The 26059-nt window shown below is 40.3% G+C and overlaps 1 protein-coding gene across 1 annotated transcript in view; it reads left to right on the forward strand.

Moving 5' to 3' along the window:
• Positions 1-26059, forward strand: part of mad1l1 (mitotic arrest deficient 1 like 1) — a 101955-nt gene that overhangs the window by 51477 nt on the left and 24419 nt on the right. The window contains exons 16-17 of the mRNA XM_034688175.1: positions 14373-14610; positions 20274-20467. Coding sequence (XP_034544066.1) covers positions 14373-14610; positions 20274-20467 — 432 coding nt within the window. The remainder of the gene's footprint in view (positions 1-14372; positions 14611-20273; positions 20468-26059) is intronic.

The raw sequence follows: 26059 nt of genomic DNA on the forward strand, positions 1-26059 counted from the left end.
TTACACAGACACATATTTCAGAGGAAAACCATCTGCACAGCTTCTGGCATACTACAAGAAACAACTAGGAGTCCAATTAGCAGCCCAAAGACACAAGAAAGGTCACTCTAACACCTGGTTCATACAGGTGAGAGGATTCAACGTGAGCAAGCTGTGTGATGAGGAAAAAAAAAGAAGTGCACGATTCTGCTGTGCCTGAGGGAATCTTGGACAGTGTTCATGTCTCCGTGCTAGACCCAGAGGAGGAAGAGGAGAGGCTGACCTGGAGACCTTTGCCTTCATGCTTTGTTGGCACATCAACCTACTTGAGCTTATCCATAAACTCCACAGAGCTCAGGTCCCTGTGGCTTAGCTTTAACGTGAATACTGATGCAGAGAATACGTGGTCTGAAATGTCCTTTGACTGCAGCTCCTCTCAGGGCTGATCAGCTGGACCTTCTCCTCATATGGCTTGCAAGGAGCTTCCATTTCCTCTTGTCGTCACCAGGGAAGACTTCACATCAACATTAACTTGCTTCCTTTATTGTAAGGAGCATTGTCAGTGCAAAGTGCATGCTGTTGCACTAGTCCGAACTCCATCTTGCTTTTTCAAGCACCATTTGGCTGATTTCTATCTTCCACCGGGGACCAGGCGACCTCACAGGGCCCCGTCTGTGGGAGTCTCTATCAGGACATCTTTGCCTCAACTGGCTGGTCACCCTCCAATCTTCCCCATGCAGGAAAGCATGGAAGTGTAACCTCTACCAAGAAATATTCAGTCCTGCTTTGCCCAAGGGTCAGAGGTTTAGTGCCTGCGTACGTCATTGTCAAACAAAATTCCCAAGAAGCACTGATGTGTGTGGTGATAATTTCCTAACTGTTTTAGCAGTTGACCATTCAGAAACATTGAAGCACCCTCATTAACATACTTATCCATATGTAAGCCCACATAGTGTATTTTATGTTAGGCCTTATGATGTATTTATTTTATTATGTCTTTCTATTGCTATAAAAAAAAAAAAACGTATAGGCTTTTAAAATGTCCAAAAAGCTACTTTTCTTTAATGAATAATTTACAGACATTGACCCAGAATTCATTGCAAAACCACTTGGGTTAAAACAAACCGTGATTTGAAGGGAAATTGTTGCTTTGGAGGTCTCTGGATGTCCTGATTAACCAGGGTTTTCTCTTGAAGTTTTAGTGAGTTCATCGTAGGTGTGTGAGGCAGGACCAAGCGAACCGGGTGCAACCCAGGTGGTGAAGCTTTCAGCACTGTGTCTGCCCCCTGGTGGCTGGCTGCAGTATAGGTCAAAAAATTTGTCTCCCCGCAGTCAAACTTTAAAAAAGAAATACACGTCGTACGAATGTTCCTCACATCCGTATGCTGGGGTGATATGTAGTTAGTATTTGAGTGTATTGTGTCCAAGGCCTCTTTTTTCTGAAAAGTTTCTTTTTCGTTAGTTATTAGAGTTTAAAAAATGGGGTTTTACTTCCGGGTTTCCTTTGATTCTCAGCCGCGGTAGAGTGAAACTTCAAAGGACACACAGCATCTTGTGACGCTACGCTGTAGGGCGGAGCTTGTTACAGTGGCTTCACAGGCTCTGGCTGCACAATGGCGGCACCCAGGAGCGGGAATTTTTGGCTTCAGAACCCTACAACGGGAAGAGACGGGGCAACGCTGTCCATTATTATTTACAGTCTGTGGACAGGACAGTATTAGATTGAGAAGGATTAGATCATGTCTGCAATCTGCAAATCCAGATAAATTGTAGTATTTGCGTATTTTGTTGTCATCCATTGCAGTTCTATGTTCACACACGGACACATGTTGATGTTTTTAACGCACAGACTGAGCAGTCGGATGCAGACCACAGACTGAAGAAACGGCATGTCCGCCACATTGAGTAAATCTGCTGCATATTGAAGCTGCGCACACTATGACTGTGTATGACAATACTGAGCCTACTTTTCAAAAGTTTTCCTGCAAGTTCTTAGTGTTTTATGATAATAATAATATAATAATAATACATTTCATTTGGAGTCACCCAAGGTCACCTTACAGAGTATAGAAACATGTGTTCCAGAGTCTGGGTGCTGAGCAGCTGAACGCTCGGGCACCCATGGTACTGAGGCATGATGTTGGGATGGTTAGCAGTCCAGCAGAGGTTGAGCGGAGGGAGCAGGAGGGAGTGTATTCATGGAGGAGGTTGCAGAGGTAAGTGGGGGGCCAGGTTGTGGAGAGCTTTATAGGTGAGGAGAGGGTTTTTGTAGTGGATGGTGTATTGTACAGGGAGCCAGTGAACTTGGATGAGAACAGGAGTGATGTGGTCAGATGATTTGGTGCGGGTGATGATCCGTGCAGCCGAGTTCTGAATGATTTTCAGTCAGTCAATCTGTGTATACTGCATTAAGTAAAGGACCGCCGATGGACCGGACACGGATCTGGTCTAAGCTCCATGTTATACATGTCAACATTCCTGTTTGATGCCATTTGTACTTGGAACCATTTGCCAAATTGCACACAGATCAGAACTGTTCAGAAAGGTACTTTGGCTTAAATAGTCTTTCATTCTTTCTTCTTTTAAATAGGGAAATTGTTTTGATTATACTGTTCTATAACTTCCAAAATAGTCTTAAATAAAATGAAAAGGAGTGGTGATAAATTGAGATTAGGATTCTGTACTATAAGACAGTGAGAGATGATTTTTTTTTAGCCATGTCGCCTTCCTCTAGTTGAGCCCAAAATGTGAATTAAGTTCCTTTCACCACCTGTTTTGAGTTGGTGCAAAAAATAGCAGCTCAATATGTAATCCTCTATGACGGCACCAGTAATGTCAAGGTTTTTCATCTGCCCAGGTCAAGTATAAATAACTTGTCTAAAGGAGTTGTTAAAATAGAAAGAAGTTTCCAATCTATTTTTGAAAATGTGTCCCGGCTCGGAGTCTCCGCTTCTCCATTCAACCTCACTTTAGCAGTTCATGCAGTTAAAGTGTGACGTGTCTGTATGGTTTTTTATGACGGTACCTCTCCACTTATGCACTCACTCTGCGTCAGCCTGTCACCTGTTCATCAGTGACTCATGTGTCCCATGTGGTCACCGCTGTATATAGTACCTAAGTGAATGTTCCACAGTGATTTGTTCCGCTGTGTAAAAACAGACATCGTGCCCTGGACTTTCTGTCTCCCTCTCTCTATACCGTCCATCCCTCTTATTTTCTCTCTCTCTCTCTCTCTCTCTCTCTCTCTCTCTCTCTCTCTCTCTCTCTTTCTCTCTCTCTCTCTCTCCTGCCTCTTGTGCCTCTTGTGCTCTTTTTTTTTTTTTAAACAGACCTGGCTCCTTGGTATTAGATGTGTTGTTATTGTTGTTCTATGAATAAGAGATATGTAGCCTTAGGCACTCAGAATGGCACTCCACCTTGCTGCACTGTAAATACTGTGTGGAGGAGAAAGCTGTATATATGCAGACACAGTACCACCCCCAACACACACACACACACACACACACACACACACACACACACACACACACACACACACACACACACACACACACACACACACACACACACACACACACACACACACACTATAGGCCAACTGAAATACTGTCATATTAAACACTTTGCTTACAACCATTTTGAAAATTGGGCAATTTGGCTTTTTTTCTGCAGCAGTGAACTGAATTATAATTTATAAACAGGTAGTGCATAACTTTCCTTTTCTCTGTTGAAAATGCAGACATGCATATAAAATATGGTCTCAGTGGTAGTCTGTGTTACTAGTCTTAGAAGGTGGTCCAGAATACATGAACTTCATGATCTTTACATTTCCCATTTTCAGCTAATGCTTTTAGAGATTACAGGCACCAAAATAATGTCTATATGCACTGCTATGTTTTCTGACAGTGGATTTTTGAATGCAGCTTACTTGGTTTGATACAAATATGGAGTGCAATGATGTCACCAGTGCATCGCCAAAAAATGTAACGTGATGAATGAGTTTTTTTTTTTCATAGTGCTTTAAATAACTGAAGTAACCTCAAGTATTTTTACAATTTTGAGAGATGCTTTTTAAATTATTTTGAGCTGTTGGCCATGATGATCAAAATTACAATGAAAGAAATGCATGAAACATTTTGAGAGATGCTTTTTAATTTTTTTTGAGCTGTTGGCCATGATGATCAAAATTACAATGAAAAAAATGCATGAAACATTTTGGCTTCCATCTAATGAGACTAGAGTATGTGAAAATGTCCGCTTTTTAAATCAGGGGTTCCCATAGGAGGGGTCGTGAAACGTCTTCCAGAATGTTTTTCATTTTATTTTTTTAACAATATGTTTATTGAGTTTTTCAGTCATTTCTAAAGTCACACAATTACAATTAAAGAAATCCTAAGGAAAAAATAAAGAAAATATATATACATACACATGCACATATATACACATCTATAAAATAAAGGGAAACATCTTTAAGAATACAAGGGAAAAATTAAACAAACAAACAATAAAAACCTTAATTACAAAATGTTAAAACATTATTATTGTCTGTATTAACTATTAAGATAAACAAAGGGAGTACATTGCGATAGATGATTTCTTTATCACAAATATTCTGTCCGAAAACAGTTTCTGCAAAAACAACAAATATTACAGACATTGCCAACTCTTTCCCAGCCTAGTTATTTTTTTTAAAGTTATCTTAGAATAGTACATTTTACCCATTATAGTAAAAAAGATTGCCAAAAATAGAGGCTAAACTTGAAATAAAACCTTGAAAATAGAAAGTGTAATGAGTTTTCTGCCTTTCTTTGTTGTCAGATGACTCCTAAGTTTAGGGTCATTGAACAGTGAATTATCAAAAGCATCAGTAGCAGTAGGTTAATTCATAACGGCACAGGAAACACAACCACATGCTCATATAGGTAGGCTTAATTTTCTGCAGACCCACTAAATGAAGCCACATTAAATCTCTTTGAGGGACAGTGGGCGTCGCAAGTATTTGGCATCTATATTTTTGGGGTGGACTGAAAAGTCCTGGAACCTTGTTTTAAATAAGGGATGGAAAATATTGAACTTTTGCCCCAATGTTAAAATGTTTAGAGATGCATCAGTTAACCCAAATCATGTCTTTTTCTTATATTGCATGTTACATTAATGGTACAACCTAGCACATTTCAGCTAGATGTCTCCCTGTGTTAACTATTCTCAACAAGACACATTAAGTGAAACTCTTCATGAAGTAAACATTGGATCATGTGATCAATTATGGCTGACTAAGGGAAGTCGTTTCATCATTTTAGACATGAGCGATAACTTCACCTTCATTGGAGCTCTCCTGTACGAAAACAAAAATAACAACTCATCATTAAAGGAAGGACTGAGATAAAGGAGATGGCAAAGGAAACTAACTGCCCAAATAGATAAATATAGTCCCTGTGAAATGTTGGGTGTAATTGATAACCTCAATGTTGTCACAAGTTAATAAAGCACTGGGAAAATGTCCTCACTGTGGCATCCCAAATGTGCAGTTAATGGTAATTATACCGTCTTCTATTTCATGGATGACCATCCAGGTTTCAATGTTTGGAGTTGATGTTTTTAATCTTAGAGAATCACACTTTGTTCACACTTTTCCCAGAGTCTTTAGAATGGTTGATACAGGAAAATGGCCTTTTTCTACTTTCTTTAAGTTTGATGAGAGAGTTTAGCCAATTAAAAAATGATTAGCTGTTTCTTGGCTCCCCGTGAAAGCAATGTTCCCGAATGCCAAAAAGAAATAAATTGTCTTTGTTTTGGCTGCTGAGCAGTCAATTAAAACTTCGCCCTTCAGCCCAGACCAGGCATGGAAAAAGTGCAATATGACGTCCATGGCCAAATCATTCAAATGTTTCTGTCGCTTGACCTCATTTTGAGGACGTATGTTTGAAAGAGTTCAAACTTTTTGACAGCATCTAGCTGTTGGCTGCGTTTTTAGGACTTAACTCGCCAAACTGCTGAGTTTACAGCTCTAATCTACATATCTGTCTCACACTATCTGGCTCTGCTTTCCACTCTGCCTCAGTGTTTATCACAACACACACACACACACACACACACGGATACATCCTTAAATAAACCCTCCATATACAGATGTGAAACTTCAAAAAGCTTTACGTAAGAAGCAAAGAAGACAGGGCTCTCTTTGGCTGTGACGTGTCGGGTCCAGTTTAAAATGTTTTTGATATAAATACACACATTTCCTCTTCCTCATTTTGGAAATCCTTTTCTTCCTTTTGAATTATACAAAGCGCTATTTATACGCGTGTGAGGCTTTTTCCCCTCCATCCATGCTACATTTTCCCCCTCTGCCGGAGGCTATGAGACCCCTCTCCTTTGTTTTCATCATGTTCTTTTCCATGTCCTTCACCATATCCCATCTTCACATCCCCTTTCTCCTCGTCTGCCTCTTGCTCTCCTGTGTGCCCGTAGTTTATTTGGCAGCCGTCGCTTGGGGGCATATGGAATCTAATTTAGCCAGTAATCAAGAGCTCAGATTGGTGTGTGTGTGTGTGTGTGCGTGCATGTTGTGTTTGTGTGTGTGTGTGTTCTTGTTTGTGTGTGTTCTCCTATATTGGCATTAAGCAGGAATAGACTCCTCTGCTTTCTCCAGACCTCGTAGAGTCAGGAGAAAACAAAATAAGAAAAGAATGATGTTTCCAGGAAACAGTGTCCTCATTGTTCTACCATTAGCTTCTTAATCTGCGTTTTCCCATGTCACTAACATTAATCTGAATTTACGTCTCATATGTTATGGATGTTTTTTTGATAGATGTACTGCTGCAGTTAAATCTTGTTAGGCTGTAGTAAGATATTACAGCACAACACAGATAAAGAGAAACATTATTAAAACTCTTCTAGTGCAATTATTTAAGATTCAGACAGCGATGTGATTCTCCCTGAAAATCTGGATTTTATGACCTGAAAGTTGACCCACAAGAGGATGCTAGTTGGTGTACAGCTCAGACTCAACCATAGACTGTATAATAAATGGACATAGGATCCGTGACATCATCCATCTGTTTCTGAAGCACTGATTGTCGGTGGGAGCCATACTGCTGCTGTTGAGCGATTGTGACGTAAAGAGGCGGGCTTTGAGCCTCCCAGCCAGCAACTACAGCCTTCCCATCCATGCTTCAGTTACAAAGATGGCAGCCAGACATCACTGTGGTCTTTACTTTGTTTATTTTTTCCACATAAAGATACAGCAACATATAACCATATAGTCAGAATACTCAGTCAATCAATCAATCTTTATTTATATAGCGCCAAATCACAAATAAATGTTAACCCAATACTCTTTACAAACTGAACAGGTCTAGATCGTACTCTGTGTTATGCTATTAACAAAGACCCAACATCAATACAGGATAAGATCCAGTCCCATCTTACAGACAGGACTCAGTCTGATCTCATCTTAATCCACCATGAGCAGAGCACTTTGCAGCATTTAGCAAGTTACAGCGGCAAGGACCAACTTCCTTTAACAGGCAGAAACCTCGAGCAGAACCAGACTCATGTTAGACAAGCATCTGCTGAGGCTGAGTTGGGGTTGGAAAGAGGGATAGAGAGAGATGAAGAGAGAGATGATAGGGGTGAGATGATAGTAGTTGTAGCAGCTGGAGTCTGGCAGGTTCACAGCAGCAGGCCGTTTACGGTAGTGGCTCAGAGGGAGCATGACAAGGGAGCTCAGAGACTTCAGAAAGGTCTTTGGTTAGTAACTTTAATGGGACAGGTAGACTTAAAATAAGTGATAGGCAGAGAGAGAAGAAAGAGGGAAAGATAGGATCCTAGTGTGTCAGTTCCCCGGCTGTCTAAGCCTATAGCAGAATAACTAAGAGCTGGTCCAAGCCTGAACCCGCCCTAACTATAAGCTTTAACAAAATGGAAAGTTTGAAGCCTACTCTTAAAAGTAGAGAGGGCGTCTGCCTCCTGGACCCTGGCTGGTTGATGATTCCGTACTGATATTCATCTCTGTACATAATGATCTGAGTTAACAGGAATGCTCTTTGTCTGTTTCTCTGAAACTCTTTGTCAGTTCTTTATTTTGCTGCTGTAAGGTCTGATTTAAAGAAGTGAAGTTATGGAATAAGCTTCAATTGAAGCAAAAGGTACACTTTGCTTTCTTTCCCCAGAGTGCATCTTGAAATGGGGAAAATTAGTTTTAGGTACGCAGCTCCTGCAGCCTTGAATCTGTTGCAGGAGAATTCAGGTTTGAGTGAGCTGGTCTCTTTAATCCTTTGTCAAAGTAGATTGAGGACGTTGGAGGAAGATGCATCAGCCTGTAGATGCTTTAACTGATGACTTTCTGTTATGTGTTCCAGGACATGTTGACATGTTTGTAAATGATGTGTTGTATTTATGTAGCATTGTTGGAACGTGCTGATTCTGATCTCAACCAGGACACTCTTGTTTTTAATTAATTAATTAATTTTTTCAAGTCATATTTTTGGGGCTTTTACACCTTTTATTGACAGAGGGAGAGGACAATGGATAGTGTAGGAAACTGGGAGAGAGTGGGGGGATTGACATACGGGAAGGGAACCGCAGGCTGGATTCGAGCCTGGGCCGCCCGCTATATGGGAGCGCAACTTAACCTTTAGGCCAAGTCCGCGCCCAGGTCCCTATCATTTTATCATTTTATCATTTTATCATGTCTATTCATTTTACCATTTTTAGTGTTAGATTAGTTTTAGGATATTTTTTGTATGTTTTGCACATTAAGTAGATTGTTCTGTCTGAAGTCTATCTTGTAATTTTGTATCGACCTAACATCTCACTGGCTGCAAAACAAGTTTACTTACGGGTACAAATAAAGTAACCTGAACCTGAACCTGAACCTGAACCTCTTGCTAAAGAGATTTTTAATCTCAATGAGGTTTTCCGGTTTAAATACATCTAAAATGTGAAATCATTTGAACTAGTTTGACCTTAAATTCAGTTGAATTCAAAAGCTTCTCTGGCTTCCTTCTTGTGCTCCACTCTCAGTCTTCTTTACAGAAACTGAGAGTGAGAGATTTCTTAAAGAACATATCAGATATGCTGGATGCTCTGCACATGGCGTATCAGTGCAGGTTGTTCTGCTGCTGTGGTCCATACTGCTCTGAGCTGAGGGCAAAGATTAGCACGCTGGGAAATAAAGCAGGTAGGCAGCTTGATGCTCATAACTTCACCGTTCACTCCTTCAGCCTCTGTAGAGAAGGTTTTGGCAGGCTGGAGGAAGCAGGGCAGTCATAGGTTACGCAAAATAAATATCTTTAGGTACAGAAAGTTGGGAATAAAGCTACTTGATTGAAATCCAAACTCCCTGTCTCCCACACAAGCGTGAAGAAGAATTGCTTCATCCTTGCAACGCTGGCATCACTGTTTGTTGAACAGAGAAAATGTGAACATAAGCTACTAAGTGACTCATTAGATTGTTGCAATATCCTGAGAAAGTGGATGATTTCATACATGTGTAAGCCTTTCCACCTGTTTGTGTGCATATACACAATTTGCACAAAGAAGTTGAAATTCAACCTGAAGTGGAAAAAATGCAGAACAAGTGTTTGAGCATGACTGAGGTGTAAATTACACATTATATTTGGAGATGTAAGTCAGGATGATAAATAATGCTGATGAGACTAATGAAATACACAAATTAAGGCATGTAGCTAAATAACAGTTGCATGTTTTTGACATTGTTATGGTTTGATGGGTGCATTATTTGGTTGCAGTTATAAAAATACAAAAATATTTGTTAATTTAAATTTTTTTAAAAATATATAAATATTCTACAGACATTTTCCCCCTAAAAGAAAAAGTACACTAATTTAAAAATGCAGACACAGGAAGAAGAAATAACATAGGTATATATATAAAATGAAAAATAAACAGTAATAATCATGACAGCCAAAATGAGTTAAAGAAAATTACAACTTAATAAAAAGAATAAATACAAATAAGTAGATCACAGAGCTCTCCCTTTCTGTCACAGTTCATAAGGACAGAGTTCACCAGGCTTTGTTGAATGATTGCTCAGAGATCAATAAACGTTCTCCATGTTTTCAAAAATACATTCCCCTTGATTCTTTAAGTTATGAATGCGCTGCTCCAGTCTTAAAGTACCATTCAAGATTTGTATAAACCAATAGCAATATACATTTTATTTATAAAACACATTTCATTACACTTAAGCTCAATGGTAAATGGACTTGTACTTATATAGCGCTTTTCTAGTCTTTCTGACCACTCAAAGCGCTTTTACACTCCTCTTCACATTCACCCATACATACCCATTCACTCACTGATGGTAGAGGCTGCTACAGTAAGGGACCATCAGTGTTAGCTAATCTCATTCATGCACATTCACACACCTCTGAACAACAGAGGGAGCAATTCGGGGTTCAGTGTCTTGCTCAAGGACACTTCGGCATGTGACTGCCGGAGCTGGGATCGAACGGTCAACCTTCTGATTGATGGATGACCGATTACCCACTGAGCCACAGCTGCCCCGGCAATGTGCTTTACATGCAGAATAAAAACATAGAAAAACAATAGATACAACGGGCTCTTGGGGACGGAGGGCATTGTTGGTGGTTCTCCGTCCTTCCAGGGCGATCGCCAGTTGTCGTAGGACCTGCTTATGTCTCCAGGTGTAGCGGCATTGGGACAGACTGGTTTTGCAGCCGGTGAGGATGTGCCTCAGTGTTGCAGGGGTTTGACCACTGGTTTAGATTATTGGGAGTAGGAAGAACATCATAGGTGGCCCTGATGATAAAGCTGAGTTGGCTTCCTTCCATCTCCCAAAGATCCTTCCATGTGAGCTTGCGATACTCCAGGTTTTCCCAGCTGGTCCACTGGCCCTGTTTGGACTGTGAGACTGCCTCTGAGCATCTTTCTGCTTCCTCTTGTTGCCGGACCTGAGCAACCACCAGCTTTCTCCTTTGGGTTGGTGTTGCCTTTTGCCACGTGGGTCGACTGGTCCCAAGTCACAAGATATCATGCAGATCCTCTTTGTGGTTACTGGATCTAGTACGTTGTCCAGCTCTGTACCGAAAAGGTATCGTGTCAAAACAGTTTCAAATATCTGCATTTCCAAAAAACATGAATAATGGTACCTGTAAATGTTTTACATCTGTGACATTTGGAAGATGAGTGGAGGTACATTTTACTCAAGCACTGCAGTTGAATGCAGGTTATCTGATAATCTATAAAAGTCTAATAACTTAACTCCATTTTTGTAACTATACTTGATGAAAATGTAAATCAACAGTCGTTGTCTCTTTCTGATTTTAAACAAACCCGGTTGGACATTTGACTTGAGGCGTGCATCTTCTCCCCACAAATGTTATCCATGTGTGTATGTATATCCCTGCAAACCTAATGTACTGCACTGCTGTTGCGTGACTCTGAACTAACATGAATAAGTAGATGACCTTTGTTCCCTTTGTAAGATGTATATATTCTTGTACATTCACCTTGTCAGCGCCGCTTTGATGCATAACTTAAAAAAGGTCAGACTTTTACAAACTGCCTCCAACAGCCAACCCGATAAACCAAAACACTGCGACACAGCTGTAGTCGTGATAAAATGACCTCAGCTACAACACACGCCTGTTAGAATACAGCGTTAACACTTGAACATTACACGATCACAATCCGTCTTTGTCCCGCTGTTTTAATCAAAAGTAAAGGGAATGAAAGCTTGTCTTTTACTACCTCCAAACGCTTCTCAGCAGCACTTGAACGACAGAAGAAGACAGAAAGGTGTAGTTGAATGATAAATGGTAAAAGTTTGCAGTGTTTAAGTTGTACAATTTGTCTTGAGTCATTGTAACTTAAAGCGTGGATTGATTTCCTGAAAAGCACTTTTGTGAAGCACTTCGTTTATCATCCCCTCCTCTGAATCACAGTCAGCGCACACTCTCTGAGAGTTTCCATAAAACACTTCCCGGCCTCTCCATTAGGAAAGTCTGTTCAGTTCAGGCTTTTATGATTTGTGCATGTTTTATACCAAACATTACAGGAATACTTAGAACAATAAATAGTTTCAGTTCTGGTACAGATGCATCTGCTGTTTGATGTGCTGTAGCCTTGGGCGGCGCTCATATTTTCCAGGCTTGTGAGGTATTTTGTGTGAAAACTTCAAATGCAGTTTACTTGATCAATACTGAGAGTGAAAAAGTCCGTGGGGAAGGACAGAGAGAGACACTCTCTTCTAGATATCAATACTTTTTAGCCCTGTGTCTGCATCCAAGACCAGACAGATTTAAATGGACTACCTGATCTGAAGACATGATCTGGACACTGGATTGAGAAGCATCTTTGGTCACCTAAAGGGATATGCAATCTGTGTTAGTATGGTTAATTTGACCAATTAAAAGAATACATTCCTTGATGCATCTATGCCGGTTAAGAGGGCTGCGTTTCCCTGCTTGTTGAGCAGTGCTGGCAGTGCCAACTAGGGCTGTCAAAATTGCTCCAAAATTCTGTTTGAATATTCCCTCTAAAAAAAAAACCAAAGGTTCAAATATCTATTTGCGCATTATGTCAATAACAGTTGGACAAACTAATACAAGGAGATTTAACTACTTGTATAGGAATTTTAATTTCAGATTTAAAGCTGGGGTTGGTAATCAGATTTAGATACACTTTTTGTTACACTGGTTAAAATGATCTTTATGTCCTGATGGCAATCAATACATAGTGTCTTCTTAAAAAAGAGTGAAGAAAAGCTGTTATCTACAGCCAGAGTAAACCTAGGAAAACACCAACCAATCACCATTTTTTGGGTGCCAAAATTTTAAACCATTCAAATCCCGTCCTGTCGTTCTGCCCGCCTCCTGCGCGTTCATTTCCCCGGCGTGAACTCCGAGTCCCCGTCTCCTGCCTCTGCTTCCCCTGACTCTACTGACTGCCCCTCTCACTCGACCTCGGGCCTGTCCCCTCTGACCCGATGAGGTGCTTTGCTCAGGACTATAGTCCGGATCAGAGTCTAAAAAGCTCTCACCACGGGGGCTCTGACAAGCAGACGAATTAATGACATTCAGTAAGTCCTACAGAAAATATATATGTCCGGACGCTATAGGGATGACGAGCCGATTCGTGAACACGTTGAGCTTTACTAACCGGTCACTGTCAGCAGTGACCATGTCAACCAACAAAGCAACAATCAATGTCTGAATGAATGAAGAACTTCTCCTCTTTTCTCTCCTCTCTCCCGCTCACACACCCTACACCTCTCCTGATGCCTTCACTGACTGTCAACACTGTAGGAATTAAGAACATCTTCACTGAACATGTTTAACAAACAGTAGAGTTGTTGCAGTATTACATGTGTTATAACTTTTCTCCTGATATCGTGTCACCAGTACAACTGGATAATGCTAGCATGACAGTTGTGAGTACTAACAGCAGTCATATTTGTTTGTGTTTTTAACTTTCACTATGATAATATTTTGGTGAGGACCGGTTTTTTATCAGTCACCATCATATGGTCGCAAGTCAGCGGCGCTCGTGCATGTGAGCGGTGGGGGCGTCGTTTTGAAGGAGCTCCGAGGGAGGAGGGGAGGGGTTAGACGGAGTCATGAGGAAATGCTACATTCAAATTCATGCCAGCTTTAACATGCCTAAAACATACCTACACATTACAAAACAAGTACATGACCTAATGGCCTATACCGTAACACTTTTAAGACCGTAGACCTCTCGCTCGCTCGCCCCCCTGAGTGCTGAGCAAGACTTGTGCGAGCAATTAAAGGTCCCGACTCTTGTCCCTAATATAGGCAGGCTTCATTCAGTGATTGAAGCAAATATTATTAACATTAATTGAAGTTAAAGTTAAAAACGGAAAAAGTAGTCCACTTTCATTCTTGGGGCTTGTATAAAAAAAAGAGAGGAAAAACTGCATTTTATCCCAGTGTCACTGATTGTCGGGCTCTTTTAGTCCACTGTCAATGTAGGGTCTTAGGCCTGACAGGTTATTTGCCAAAAACAAAGATTTCTCTCTGCCATCTGCTTCATGCTGTGCATATGCGACTCCTGTGACCTGTCCCTGACCCGTCATGCAGTGCGTCCACTCGCAAAGCAGCCGCCGATGTGTTTTTTTTCCACAGTCGAATATTAATTTTCACAATCAAATCTCTTTCAAATATATATGCAAATTTAGAATATTCGTTGACAGCCATTGAGCCAACATGTACCAGGATGCATTGCATGAAATAAATCACAGCTTCCTCACTGCTGCATTTCTTTCATGCTGTCATGTTATCTTTGATTTTATTGAACTACTTTAAATCCTCTCAAGTTCAAGAACTCTTTAGAAAACCATTCAGCTCACAGCAGCTCATGTTTCTCTTTCTGTCTTTCTGTCTCAGGGAGACTACGATCCAGTCAAAACCCGAGTCCTCCACTTCAAAATGAACCCTACAAGTGTTGCCAAACAACAGCGGCAGCAAGAAGTGGAATCTCTCCGGGAGGAAGTGACGAGCCTCCGAGAACTGGTGCGCTCGTTGCAGGAAGGGGGCGCTCTGGCGCATTCACATGACGACTCCAGCATGCATGTCTCTGGCCTCGGCCTCAGTCTCAGTCTGCCGCCATCCAAAGAGGTGCTGGGTAAGAAACCACATCCCAGTTTTCCCCTTTACAGACTCTCTTTTGTACTAAATTGCCTCATTAGCTGGAGCACGTCTTGTAATAAATGAAGCCAGGTTGGGAAATTGCGTTGACTCTTTCATTGCCCATCACATTTCCATCCCCATAAATTTGATGTAGCTGAACACAGGTGCCTCAGCTCAGATTAGACCAGAGCAAACATTATTGCAGGAATGAATCTTAGCTAGCACAGACCACATTGATGTAGGACACGGAAAGAACATGCTCATAAAGAGCTCAGCTCTAATTAGTCACACATAGCTGTTATTAAACAGTGCTATGCCTCAAATGGCTTGCTAGTCCAGCATGTTTCCTTCTTTATTACCCATCATGCTAGCAGGATTCATCTTTCAAAAGCTCATTATGTTTGAACGGTGGCTTCTTTCAAAGCGCACACAGATAGTTACGAAGGTTATTAAAGAAAAATAAGGTAAGGACTGTCAAAGTCATGGTGAAGGAGGCCGTTTGATTCTTCCCTTCATTCTTAGCAGCACATTTCTCAGGTTTTCAGGTCCTGTTTCCTTTGAGACTAATGAAAAGAATTAAACAAGAGAACAGCCGAGGAAGAGGGGAATTGCTTCATTGATATTTATATTAGAGGCCACTGAGGCTTTTGTCCTCACAGGAGTGTGTGACAGACAGTTAGAGCAGGGAAGTGTAGTTATGACAGGGTTAAATATTTAATTGGGGTTCAGGGCAGTTCAGTGCCAGAAGTCTAATTTGTCTTCCGAGAAGCTCTCAGTACACTCCCTTTCTCTAACTCCTCTCTCATCTCCTCTCTTTTTAACTCAGGCCTATGTTTTCCTTCTCACTCTCTCCTTCACTCTTGTCATTTCTCTCAGTCTTTAGTTTTGTCTGTCTGTTCTTTTTCTCCCATGTGAAGCCATAATTGAGTTCTTACCAGTGTGTTCATTTTATACTGGAGCTGATAATACAGACCTAATGTGTGGTATCTGTTCTTATCTTCAGACCAGTGCTAGTGCAATGGGGTGTCTGAGAAAGGATCAGAGATAAAAATGGAATCATTTTCGAGTCTTTGAGGTTGGCGCAGGTTTACACAAAAAAAAGTGTAGCGTCTTTTATTCTATAGAACAGAATATTAGTTTAAGACCCTTCTGAGAAGGGTGGAATCAGGATTTACAGATCTAAAATACACCTTTTGAAAGTTATCTTTTGGAAAATGAAGCGCTTAATGAAGCAATGAATGGCATGGCAAAAGTCCTTGAGTGACCCACAAGGGTTTGAAGGTGTATGGGTCTTTTTTTCATTTGGACAACTTTGTGTTTAAGTCATTTGAGAATTAAAAAATGTGACATTGTTTTAAATTTCAGGTAGCGTCTCGAGCACAAACACATTTAATGCAGTTATGAAATTAGCTTTAACATTTTGAACCCTGGGTCATGAGAATACTTTAAAAAAGGAGAGAATTAGCTGAAATTATTCAGCCTCTGTTGCTGTGTGTGTCTGTGTGTGTGTGTGTGTAAAGGTGATCAGTGCTGCAGGGCCACTGACCTCAGAGTGAAGAACCCTCCACAGTCAAAGTGTTTAATGAGATTTTAAACGATCATGAATACAAAAACATGTCATATGAAGCCCAGGATTAAAGTTACAGGACTTATTATTGAATTTTATCTTTACAGCACTAGATTAGAAAACCTTTCATTAAAACCATCAAGCATTACTAAGAAATTAAATTAAACCAGTGAATTGAGGTGTTGCCATAAGGTCTTATTTTACAGCTTTACTCATGACTGCATTTTGTGAATGAAGGGTTTTTTTTCTCACTCTTCACTGGAAGTGTCCTGAGGGTTAGTATGTAATAGAAAGCGGAAATATTTAATATATATATATATATAGGTTTGAAGAGTACAATTCAACAGTCTCCTTCCTTTAAGGCTTTTAGATAACAAGTTTTTCAATGATCCATGATGTAGCCAGGAATTAGACCGGACCATTACAGATTAAACTGCCAGGACCATTTTCCTCCTTCCCTCTTTTACAGCCGTAGACCAACTCTCCTTTTTCATATTCTTGTTCAATGCTTTTATAAAAGTAACACTTTATCACTTATTAATGTTTTAATGTAGTCTGACATATATTTGATCATTTAGCCTAATTAAAAGAAACTCTCTAACTATGATATTTATGTTCACACTCGCATACTATTATAAATATATATAAATGTTAGAACTGAACTTTAATCCATTTTTTATACATTAGGAGAGTTTTTGATAACGTTCTGACTCTAGGTTAAAGTGGGCGGGGTTCACTTGGATATTTATTACAAATAAATATCTAATTAAACCATAAATAAAACACCAAGTCACATTCACACACACGTGTAACAAAATGACTTTGCCCTTGTTCAATCCGTCTTCTAACGTCAGAGCCATAGACTATAAATAATGGACGTAGTATCCGTGACGTCACCCATCTGTTTCTGAAGCGCTGTTTTGAGGCCAGTCGGTGGCGGCAGCCATATTGCTACTGTCGAGCGATTGTGAGGTAAAGAGGCGGGCTTTGAGCCTCCTAGCCAAGTGTTCCAGACTGTCAATCAAGTCAGCTGTGCCTCTAATTGGAAGACTCGTAATCTCAATATCTTTGAAATTACCGTGCATGTTAAAATTCACCCCCCGTACAGTGTATGCCGATAGAGAAATGAGCTATCCAGACTGCACTTGTCTTTTGTACCAGGCTGTAAACATGTTTATTTCTGCTGTAAAGATCGGCTTTTTTGAATTTGTGTGTATATGGTTTCCGGTACTTCCAGAGCCAGCCTCAAGTGGATCCACAATGAACTGCAGTTTTTAGCACTTCCGCATTGCACTCATATTTTGAGACCGGAGGTTGCCGCTTGGTCAGAGCCAACTCCTCTCTTCGTCACCTTTGCTGTTAGCTTGTTTGCAAATCACGAACTGCCTTTATAGCTATCTCCATGCTCTTTGCGCCACCTTGCTTGCGTGCGCCGTCGCTGGCTGCACATCCACTTGTTAAGACGACAGCTTAGCATTTATCTATTTTCCAACTGCGGAGGATTTGGGAAAAAAGATAAGATAAGATAGTCCTTTACTCGTCCCACAACGGGGAAATTCAAGTGTCACAGTAACAAAGTAGACAGTGCAAAAGAAATATATAAAGCAAACAAGAGCCTATAAAGTAACAATTATTAAAAAGTTATTTGCAATTAAAATTAAAATGAAAGAGGTAAAAAATAAGCATATCTTACATATATATATATATATATATATATATATATATATATATATATATATATGCAGCCGCGGTTCAATTTTCAGATGCTTAAGATTCTTTAGTCTTTAGATTCAGAGTCAGACGGCAGAGGCTTGAAAACTACCTCTGTGCTGCTCTGTTGTGTTGCGACTGTTCCTAAGTTTAGTTTGATTGACGTGTCAATCAAAACGTTAGCTGCCACGCCCACACAGTCCTGAGAAATGGCTATAACTGGAAAATAAGCTGTATTTGAACAGTGTTTTCTCATAGCTATTTTCACTCTGATTTTTATTGATGCATAATGACACATTTAGTTTTGATATTCTATATGCATTTATAATATTCCAATACACGTTTCCAGAGGCTTTAATGCTTTGTCTCTTCCAAAGCAAACTCTGAAGCAAACTCAGGCCAACATTTAGCTTGTTTTGCGTTCCCTCGGGTGGATGGGTCACATTTTGTAAACTTCTGAAGTTCCTCTTTGGCATGTACAAGAAACGGTTTTGTATCATCACCCATTTTTTTCTAACAGTTTCGGGCTGAGTTCAGGTTGAAACATGAGTGGGAAGAAATATATAAATAAGAAGCTCCCTCAGCTGTGGAAATTCCTTGACAGCTTTTAGGAGACAGCCTGCACAGACCAGAGAGACCAATTAAGGGCAAAAGTCAGAAGTCACTAACTTCCTCCAAACTTGACAGTTGGTGTAAAACTCTTTTATCCCCGAATACTTTGATTTAGCGACTTAACAGACACGCCGACTCATTTGTGTGTGGGCACTTCGTCTCAGTAGTCTTCGCGACTGCAGAGGCGCTCACATGTCTGTGTCTCCTTTCGTACATGTCCATTTGTCTGCATGTTACAGTACATTTTAGCAGCGTCTCCTTCATGCTGTCACTTGAGAATTAACAACCATTTTCGGGGCACTTTGAATAGCTGTCATGGAGTGACAGTTTTGTCACAATGCTGAAGTCTTGAAACAGTATTTATCAGCACTGACTGACACTCAAGAGGAGCCCAGGAGACAGACAGGCACACAGACAGACACTCTCAGACTCTTAAGTTTCTACTTTTGAGCCATTTTCTTGTGTAATACTGATGGATAAAAATGTGATAGGGTAGGATGGATGAAGAGGAGAATGATGGGTGGAAATAATTATTAGTCATAGCAGGGTTAGAGGCCTGGGCTATGAAAATGCACCACTGTTTCTATTAAGCGCTCCTACATGAATATAATATACTGTATATCTGTGTGTGTGATGGCATGTGAAATGTCTGTAAGAAGGTGAATCAGCTCTGGGTTTTAAATACAGAGAATCTCTCATCCAAGAAGTTTTTAATTTAGAAACTGAAGAGCTTTTGACCTTGCAGTAAAGTTTTTTAAGAGTGTTTTCAACACTTTAATCTGCATTTCAGCGAGCTCTTCTCATTCTTTGATACGTGTCCTGGTGTTTTTATCCCTTTTTATTTTCCATGTTTTTAACACTTATTTTTTCCCCCGTTTTTATTTTAACTTGACAATAATGAGAAACAGCTAAGACGGGCATGTGTGAGGTGAATCACAGGGACAGGATTGAAGATAATTGTTTATGATAAAGTGGGGAAAACAACATTCCTTTAATTAGAGCAATCTTTTTTGCTTTTTGTCACACCTGGACCTCTTTTGAAAGGATCGGGCATGCACTTCTATCAAAGATGTCTGCATTCAGATGAAAGCTTTCAAATGAAGCAACATTTTCTGCTGAAATCAAACATGTTCCAGCTGGAGAAATAAAAACAAATGATGTTTTGAGTCACCTTATTAAAAAAAAAAAAAAAGCTCCTTCATGTAGTTGCTCTGTCGTCCTTACTCCTTTCACCATTTCCTTTAATCTACTCATGCACGATTGCGCACGCTCACATGCACACGTTTGACTTTGAGCTTTCCCCCACGTGATAACATTGTAAATAATTCCTTCCATAACAACTCTTTTTTTTTTGCTCAGCCTTCTCATTTCTCTGCCTTCTCAAATCAAGTCTTCAAATTAAAGTAATTATCTCAAATTGATTTTCAGCAAATGAAAGTGAACCCCCACCCTGCCTCTCCTCTCTGTGACTCTCTGCTGCCAGCGAGGAGACACAGCTGACTGCTCCAGTCACCATACACACTGTGCATCAGAGTGTTTGTGGTAGACACTAAGTGAGCAGATGGAGAGCCCGAGGGAGTGTATTTTTGATATGGAGCCGTCCATCTCTGCTGTGTTAGCTTAGTGAGATGAGCGTGTACTTGTGAGCTACATGGGGAAGGAGTCTTGAACCTGAGTGTTTCAGTTGTACATAAAGAATGATGTTCACAAAAAAACACAACTACTAACCCTACTAACTGGTGTGTTTCTCCACTGTGTGTGTGTTTCAGATCTACGTAAGCAGATGGAGAGCTCCGAGCTCAGGAACCAGAGGCTGAAGGAAGTGTTTCAGAGGAAGATTCAGGAGTTCCGCACAGTCTGCTATCTCCTGACCGGCTATCAGATGGATATCACCACCGAGAACCAGTACAGACTGACCTCGATCTACGCCGAACACATGGATGACTCCCTGCTCTTCAAAAAGGTACACATCAAACACAGTTAGGGCTGGGCGACACGGACACAATCGATTGGTTCTTTAAATTTACTCTAAGGAGATTTTATGTTGTTATGAAACAATCTTAATTAAAGAATTATAATAATAATAATTATTTTATTTTTAGAGCACTTTTCAAAAACCAAGTTACAAAGCAGCAAAATAAAACAGGCAGATCATAAAAACACACAAGTCAAGATAAAGAAATAAGACATATTTTAAAAGACATAAAATTCCCCTAAAATAACTCTAAAGGAATACAATTATTTTAGAATATATTTCTTAAGACAGTTAAAATAAAATAAAGTCAAATAAAAGGCTCTGCGATAAAAGTATGTTTTAAGAAGGGATTTAAAAGAGCTCATTGACTCAGCAGACCTGATCTCCTTGGGCAGATGGTTCCAGAGTGTCGGACCCCTCACTGCGAACACCCTGTCCCCTTTAGTTTTCATTAATTTAATTATGCCTCATTCAGTCTGAAAACTAACCCATGATTGAGAAATAGAGCTCTTCTCAATGCCTGTCGCTGCTGTTGCCAGAAAGATTACAGCAAAGCTGTTTACCGCATGCAAACTAAGGAGCCCATATTTACAAGTTCTACTATGAATCTCAATAAAAAGAAGCTCTGTCTTTGTGTTAGAGTAGTATTCACCTACTCGCACACAAGGCAAGATCAGCAAAGACATGGAAATTGAAGTATTGACTGTGAAGAATAAAAGCTACAAAGTGACACAGGCAGAAAAATGTAAGTCAGTCGGTTATTCAACTGCTTGAAAATGACGATGAAAGGATTCAAGAGCTGTCCTTTATTGTACCTCTTTCCTCCTTGTGTTGTATATCTATTTTAATAGTGACATACATACATAGTAAGAAATAGCTGAGTTCAGTCTCTGAAGGTCACCTAGAAAAGACTGTTAAACAGCTGGCTAATAATGTTTGTGTCTGCTCTGCTATCCTGAAGGCCGTGCTCAAAAAGACAATATGCTAAATCATTGTATGTACTCTTTGTCAATATGTGCGTCGATGCACTTGTAACAGAATTGATTTGGTTGAAATGCTGTGGTTGCAGTTTTGAGAGACACATAGTCTATGGTGCAGTGCAAAATAAAGCCAACAGGTGGCAGTAAGAGTCAAACCACATGATGCAGCGCACGGCTCAAATCAAAACAAGTATGAATGTGAAACTCTATCCAAACGCAAGTAAAATTGAAAGCACAGATATGGGGGAATGTTGGATTTTCAACAAGAAGTCTGGATTTGAGTCATGTAATATGCAAAGTATGAGAAAACAAAGTAAGATACTGCAGCAGCCTCCGTATACTTAACAAGACAGCATTCAGATCAGCAGCTAGCAACAACAGGGTAGACCTTCCAGCGTTTGCAGTCTTACAAACACTGAATGAAGCTTTCAACACAGAATTTCCATCAACTTTTAAACAGGCACAGAAGATCACAACAGGACTTTGGCTTTTATAAGAATTGATTTCTGCCCTTACAGCATTACTTAAAACAAAGGCTTCAGGCGGCTGCTTAACTTGTCAGCCACGCTCTGCAGTCCTGGCTCGTCGGTTAGGTACGGAAACTGCAGTGTGTTAGTTGGGTACTAATGTAAAGCTAATACATTGGAGATTCTTATAGCAAATTAAAGCAGAGTCAGTGTCAGAAATCATAATATTATTATTGCATCAAAAAGCTAAAAAAAAGCCACATTTCACATTTAAAAATTAAAGGATATTTTACATGCATTTAATAATAGCTCTGGGATTATAAGCAAAAAAAATTAATTGATATCCAGAATATCTTAGGGCCTGAATTTACCGTAAATTCCAGAATAGAAGGTGCACTGCTATGTGAGACGACGTCTGTTTTGAGAGAAAATGGTTTTAATCATGTTCCTTCATGAAGACTTCCATTGCTCTTTCTAGTATTATCACTACCGGCCTTAGTTCCTCGAGTCTCCGCTTGAGGCTGGCTCTGGAAGTACCAGAAACCACATACACACCAATTCAAAAAAGACGATCTTTACAGCAGAAATAAACATGTTTACAGCCTGGTACAAAAAAATGAGTGTAGTCTGGATAGCTCATTTCTAGATCAGCACACACTGTACGGGGAGTGAATTTTTTCATAACGCGGTATTTTGGAACATATTAAGATTACAAGTTCTCCATTATGAGAGGCACAGCTGACTTGATTGACAGGTGGGAACACTGTAGCTGTTGGTGAGGAGACTCAAAGCCCACCTCTTTTCTGCACACTAGCTTTACAGAAGTTAGGTTGAGTTCAACATTACCAATATGGTTCCTGCTGACGATCAGCTTCAAAACAGCGCTTCAGAAACAGATGGGTGATGTCACGGATACTACTTCCATTATTTATACAGTCCATGATCACCAGCCTTTGGTACAAAACTGTAAGATAAGATAAGATAAGATAAGATAGTCCTTTACTCATCCCACAACGGGGACATTCAAGTGTCACAGTAGCAAAGTAGACAGTGCAACAACATACAGCATATATTTATATATATATATATATATATATATATTATTGGTTATATAGTCTGACCACTGCCAGAAGAAAAGACCTGTAACATGGCTCTCTGTATTTATACTTGTTTATAAGTAGCAAATGTGTATAGGACATAGCCCACTTTGTAGATGATAATAAAGATATTACACTGAATTTGTCAGTAAGTTGTAGGATGCTTAAACCTAAGCTGTTATTCGCAAAACAAGGACATTCTGTGTGGGTCATCGTCATTTTTACAAATCAATCTGTATCAAGATATGTATCATACCCTGACCTATCATATCATACCATTGGTGTTGCAGTATTTTTTTAAAACAAGTGTAAAAAGTTTTACTGTCCTCATACAACAATTCAACATTTTAAATCGACTCCAACAGAAACATTACCTTATCCTCATGCAACATTCAATATCAGTGTTCAAAGAAGAGAAATGATATAGAAAGAACTTATATTTTCCTTTCACTGTCTTTCAGAGTTAATGCACACACTAAAGAGATCGAGATCCTTATTACTCAGGATTGCCTTCATTCTGGGAAACAATTTTGCTTTTGTCCACTGGGCCACCAGAATTAATTCAAAATGACACTTCTGCATGGCTGCTTCAAGCCTGATCTAACAATGCATAATGTAATTGGAGCTTTGAAGACAAAGTTTTAAACCACAGAAAGAGTGAAAGTTATGCTTATAATATAAGAAAAGTTTGTGTTATACCTAAAGGAAGAGAAACACACTTTGAAAGTTAATTAAAATATTACCATAAGGAAAATTATTTTATTCATATCCTCACATATATCTATAGCTAACCACTGTTTGAGATCAGGTATGGTAGCAGGTAGCTATAAGCCACTAGCAGTGCATATGTCTCTGTTCATTCAGTGTTTGCACTGCAGTTATTAACGGAGAGGTTTGAAGTTTAAAGGGAAACATCATAAACAACAGAACTCCTACAGGCTGCAGCATCTGCGTCACCGCTGCTATCTGTCTCCATGAGATTTTTTATGAATGCTTCAGGAAGTGTAAATGTGACCTTGCAAGATTCCCCCCTGTCTTTTTTTTTTCTTTTTTACTGTTTCCCCCACATCCACGTTTATGCACCATTACGCCACATTATAGCTTTGTGCCTGGTGCGACCATGCAGGGAGGGGAGCACTCTTCCGACACAGGCTCTCTCCTCTGCTGTGTGTAATGAATGTGTGTGTACCTCATGAGTGGAGGAATGATTGTGTGTGTGAGGTAGAGAGTGATGACTGGGCAATGTCACAGGGTTGGGCTGCATTAATCGATCACCACTCCCCGTACGCTCATTGAGCTGGCTAAATAAAAACTCTATGTGTGTCTGTCCCTTAGCAGTTTAGCAAATCTGATTCTTAAGTAGCTTTACACTCAAAACATCCTGTTGTGCTCCAGTTGCACTTACCTCCTTCCTCTTTCTCTCCTCTCTCCATCCTGCACTGCTGCACATTTTCTCTTTTTATCTCTTGTGTTGTTTATCTCTCCCACCTCCCTCTCTGTGTAACTCTCTGATCTGAGTGTGTAGCGGAAGCTAATCACCGTGTTGTTGCTGTGTTTTGTTATGATACGGGAGGCCTCCAGCTAGAACAGAGAGCGTGGAGAATCTATACTGGCAAGGAGGAAGACAGCTTTAGTATCCTGGCAGGGTAATTATCGTGGTCAAGTGCAAGACGATTGTTGCTGGTCATTGCTGACTTGCTCAAGGACTCGCTTGAACGCTGAGAACAACATGAGAGGAACAAATAAGAGTATTTAGATGTGCATGCGTGTGTGTGTACGAGTTTTTTTTCTCTTGCTGGTGTGTGTCCAATCTGCCCCATCGAACCCACCTGCGACCCTGCCAGAAGAGATAATTCACTGTCAATATTTATTAACCTCAGACTGCGTCCACACTCAGACACACATGCATTTACACAAACACAGACACATAAATGCACACACACACACACATACACACACGCACACACATACACACACGCAGTCGTTATTCCCTCATAGTGCGCGCAGTCACACTCAAATGCACACATACTCACTGCAATCTCCGCACTCCCCGTCACACCACACTTCACTCTCTCTCTGTCTGCTGCACATGCATACAGATGTACAAAGCCACACACATATGCACGCACATATGCACACACACAGATACACACAAAACAGATGCTGACACCTCGTGCATTAGTATTCAGGGTGTTCGCCCCTGCCTGAGTGTGTATGACACACACGCCTAGTGGCCTATGGGAGCACAGAGGCCTGTACTACTAATGGAATACAACACTCGCATGCACTCTCTACACACACACACACACACACACACACACACACACACACACACACACACACACACACACACACACACACACACACACACACACACACACACACTCACACATAAAGAAAAACTTGTACTTATAGAAACACACACACACATGAATACAATATAAATGCATAACATGCATCCTCTTTAAAAGTCGGTGTGAGAATGAAGAGTGGACTAATTGAAGGATAAGAAGAGAACATTGAGGATTTTGGACAGGAAGCATAGAAGTCATTACAAATAGGATTCTAATGTTATTCACCTCAGCAACAGGGTTGCCAGATAATCCTGCTAATATCCCCCTCTAGCAGAGGCACTCAAATCCCTCCCCCCTATAGTGTAAGCTGTTTAACCTGCAACTGTCGCATTCCCTCTCTCCTTCCCCGTCTCTCATGCATTTATTAGATCATACTCTCATTCAGATGAGTCCCTAACTCTTTATTCATCACTTCTCAGCCCTTTGACATTCCTGTGATTTGCTAATTGAAATGTTTCAAGTGAAATGAGACACTTTCTGTCTCCCTGAATCATTTAGTCTTGCGTGAGTCTCAACAGGGACGTGAGTGAGACACAAAGATGGTGATAATTATGACCGCAGGAAATGTTTTGTTTATTCAGGCATTGTCACAAAGTTGGCTCAGATGTTGTAATTTAAACGACTTCCCCCCTCTGTTGTATCTGAAAGTGTCAGAGCAGTCAAACACTAATTGAGGGTTTTG

This window comes from Notolabrus celidotus, chromosome 7 (assembly GCF_009762535.1).
Source record: "Notolabrus celidotus isolate fNotCel1 chromosome 7, fNotCel1.pri, whole genome shotgun sequence".
In the NCBI taxonomy this organism is placed as follows: domain Eukaryota; kingdom Metazoa; phylum Chordata; class Actinopteri; order Labriformes; family Labridae; genus Notolabrus; species Notolabrus celidotus.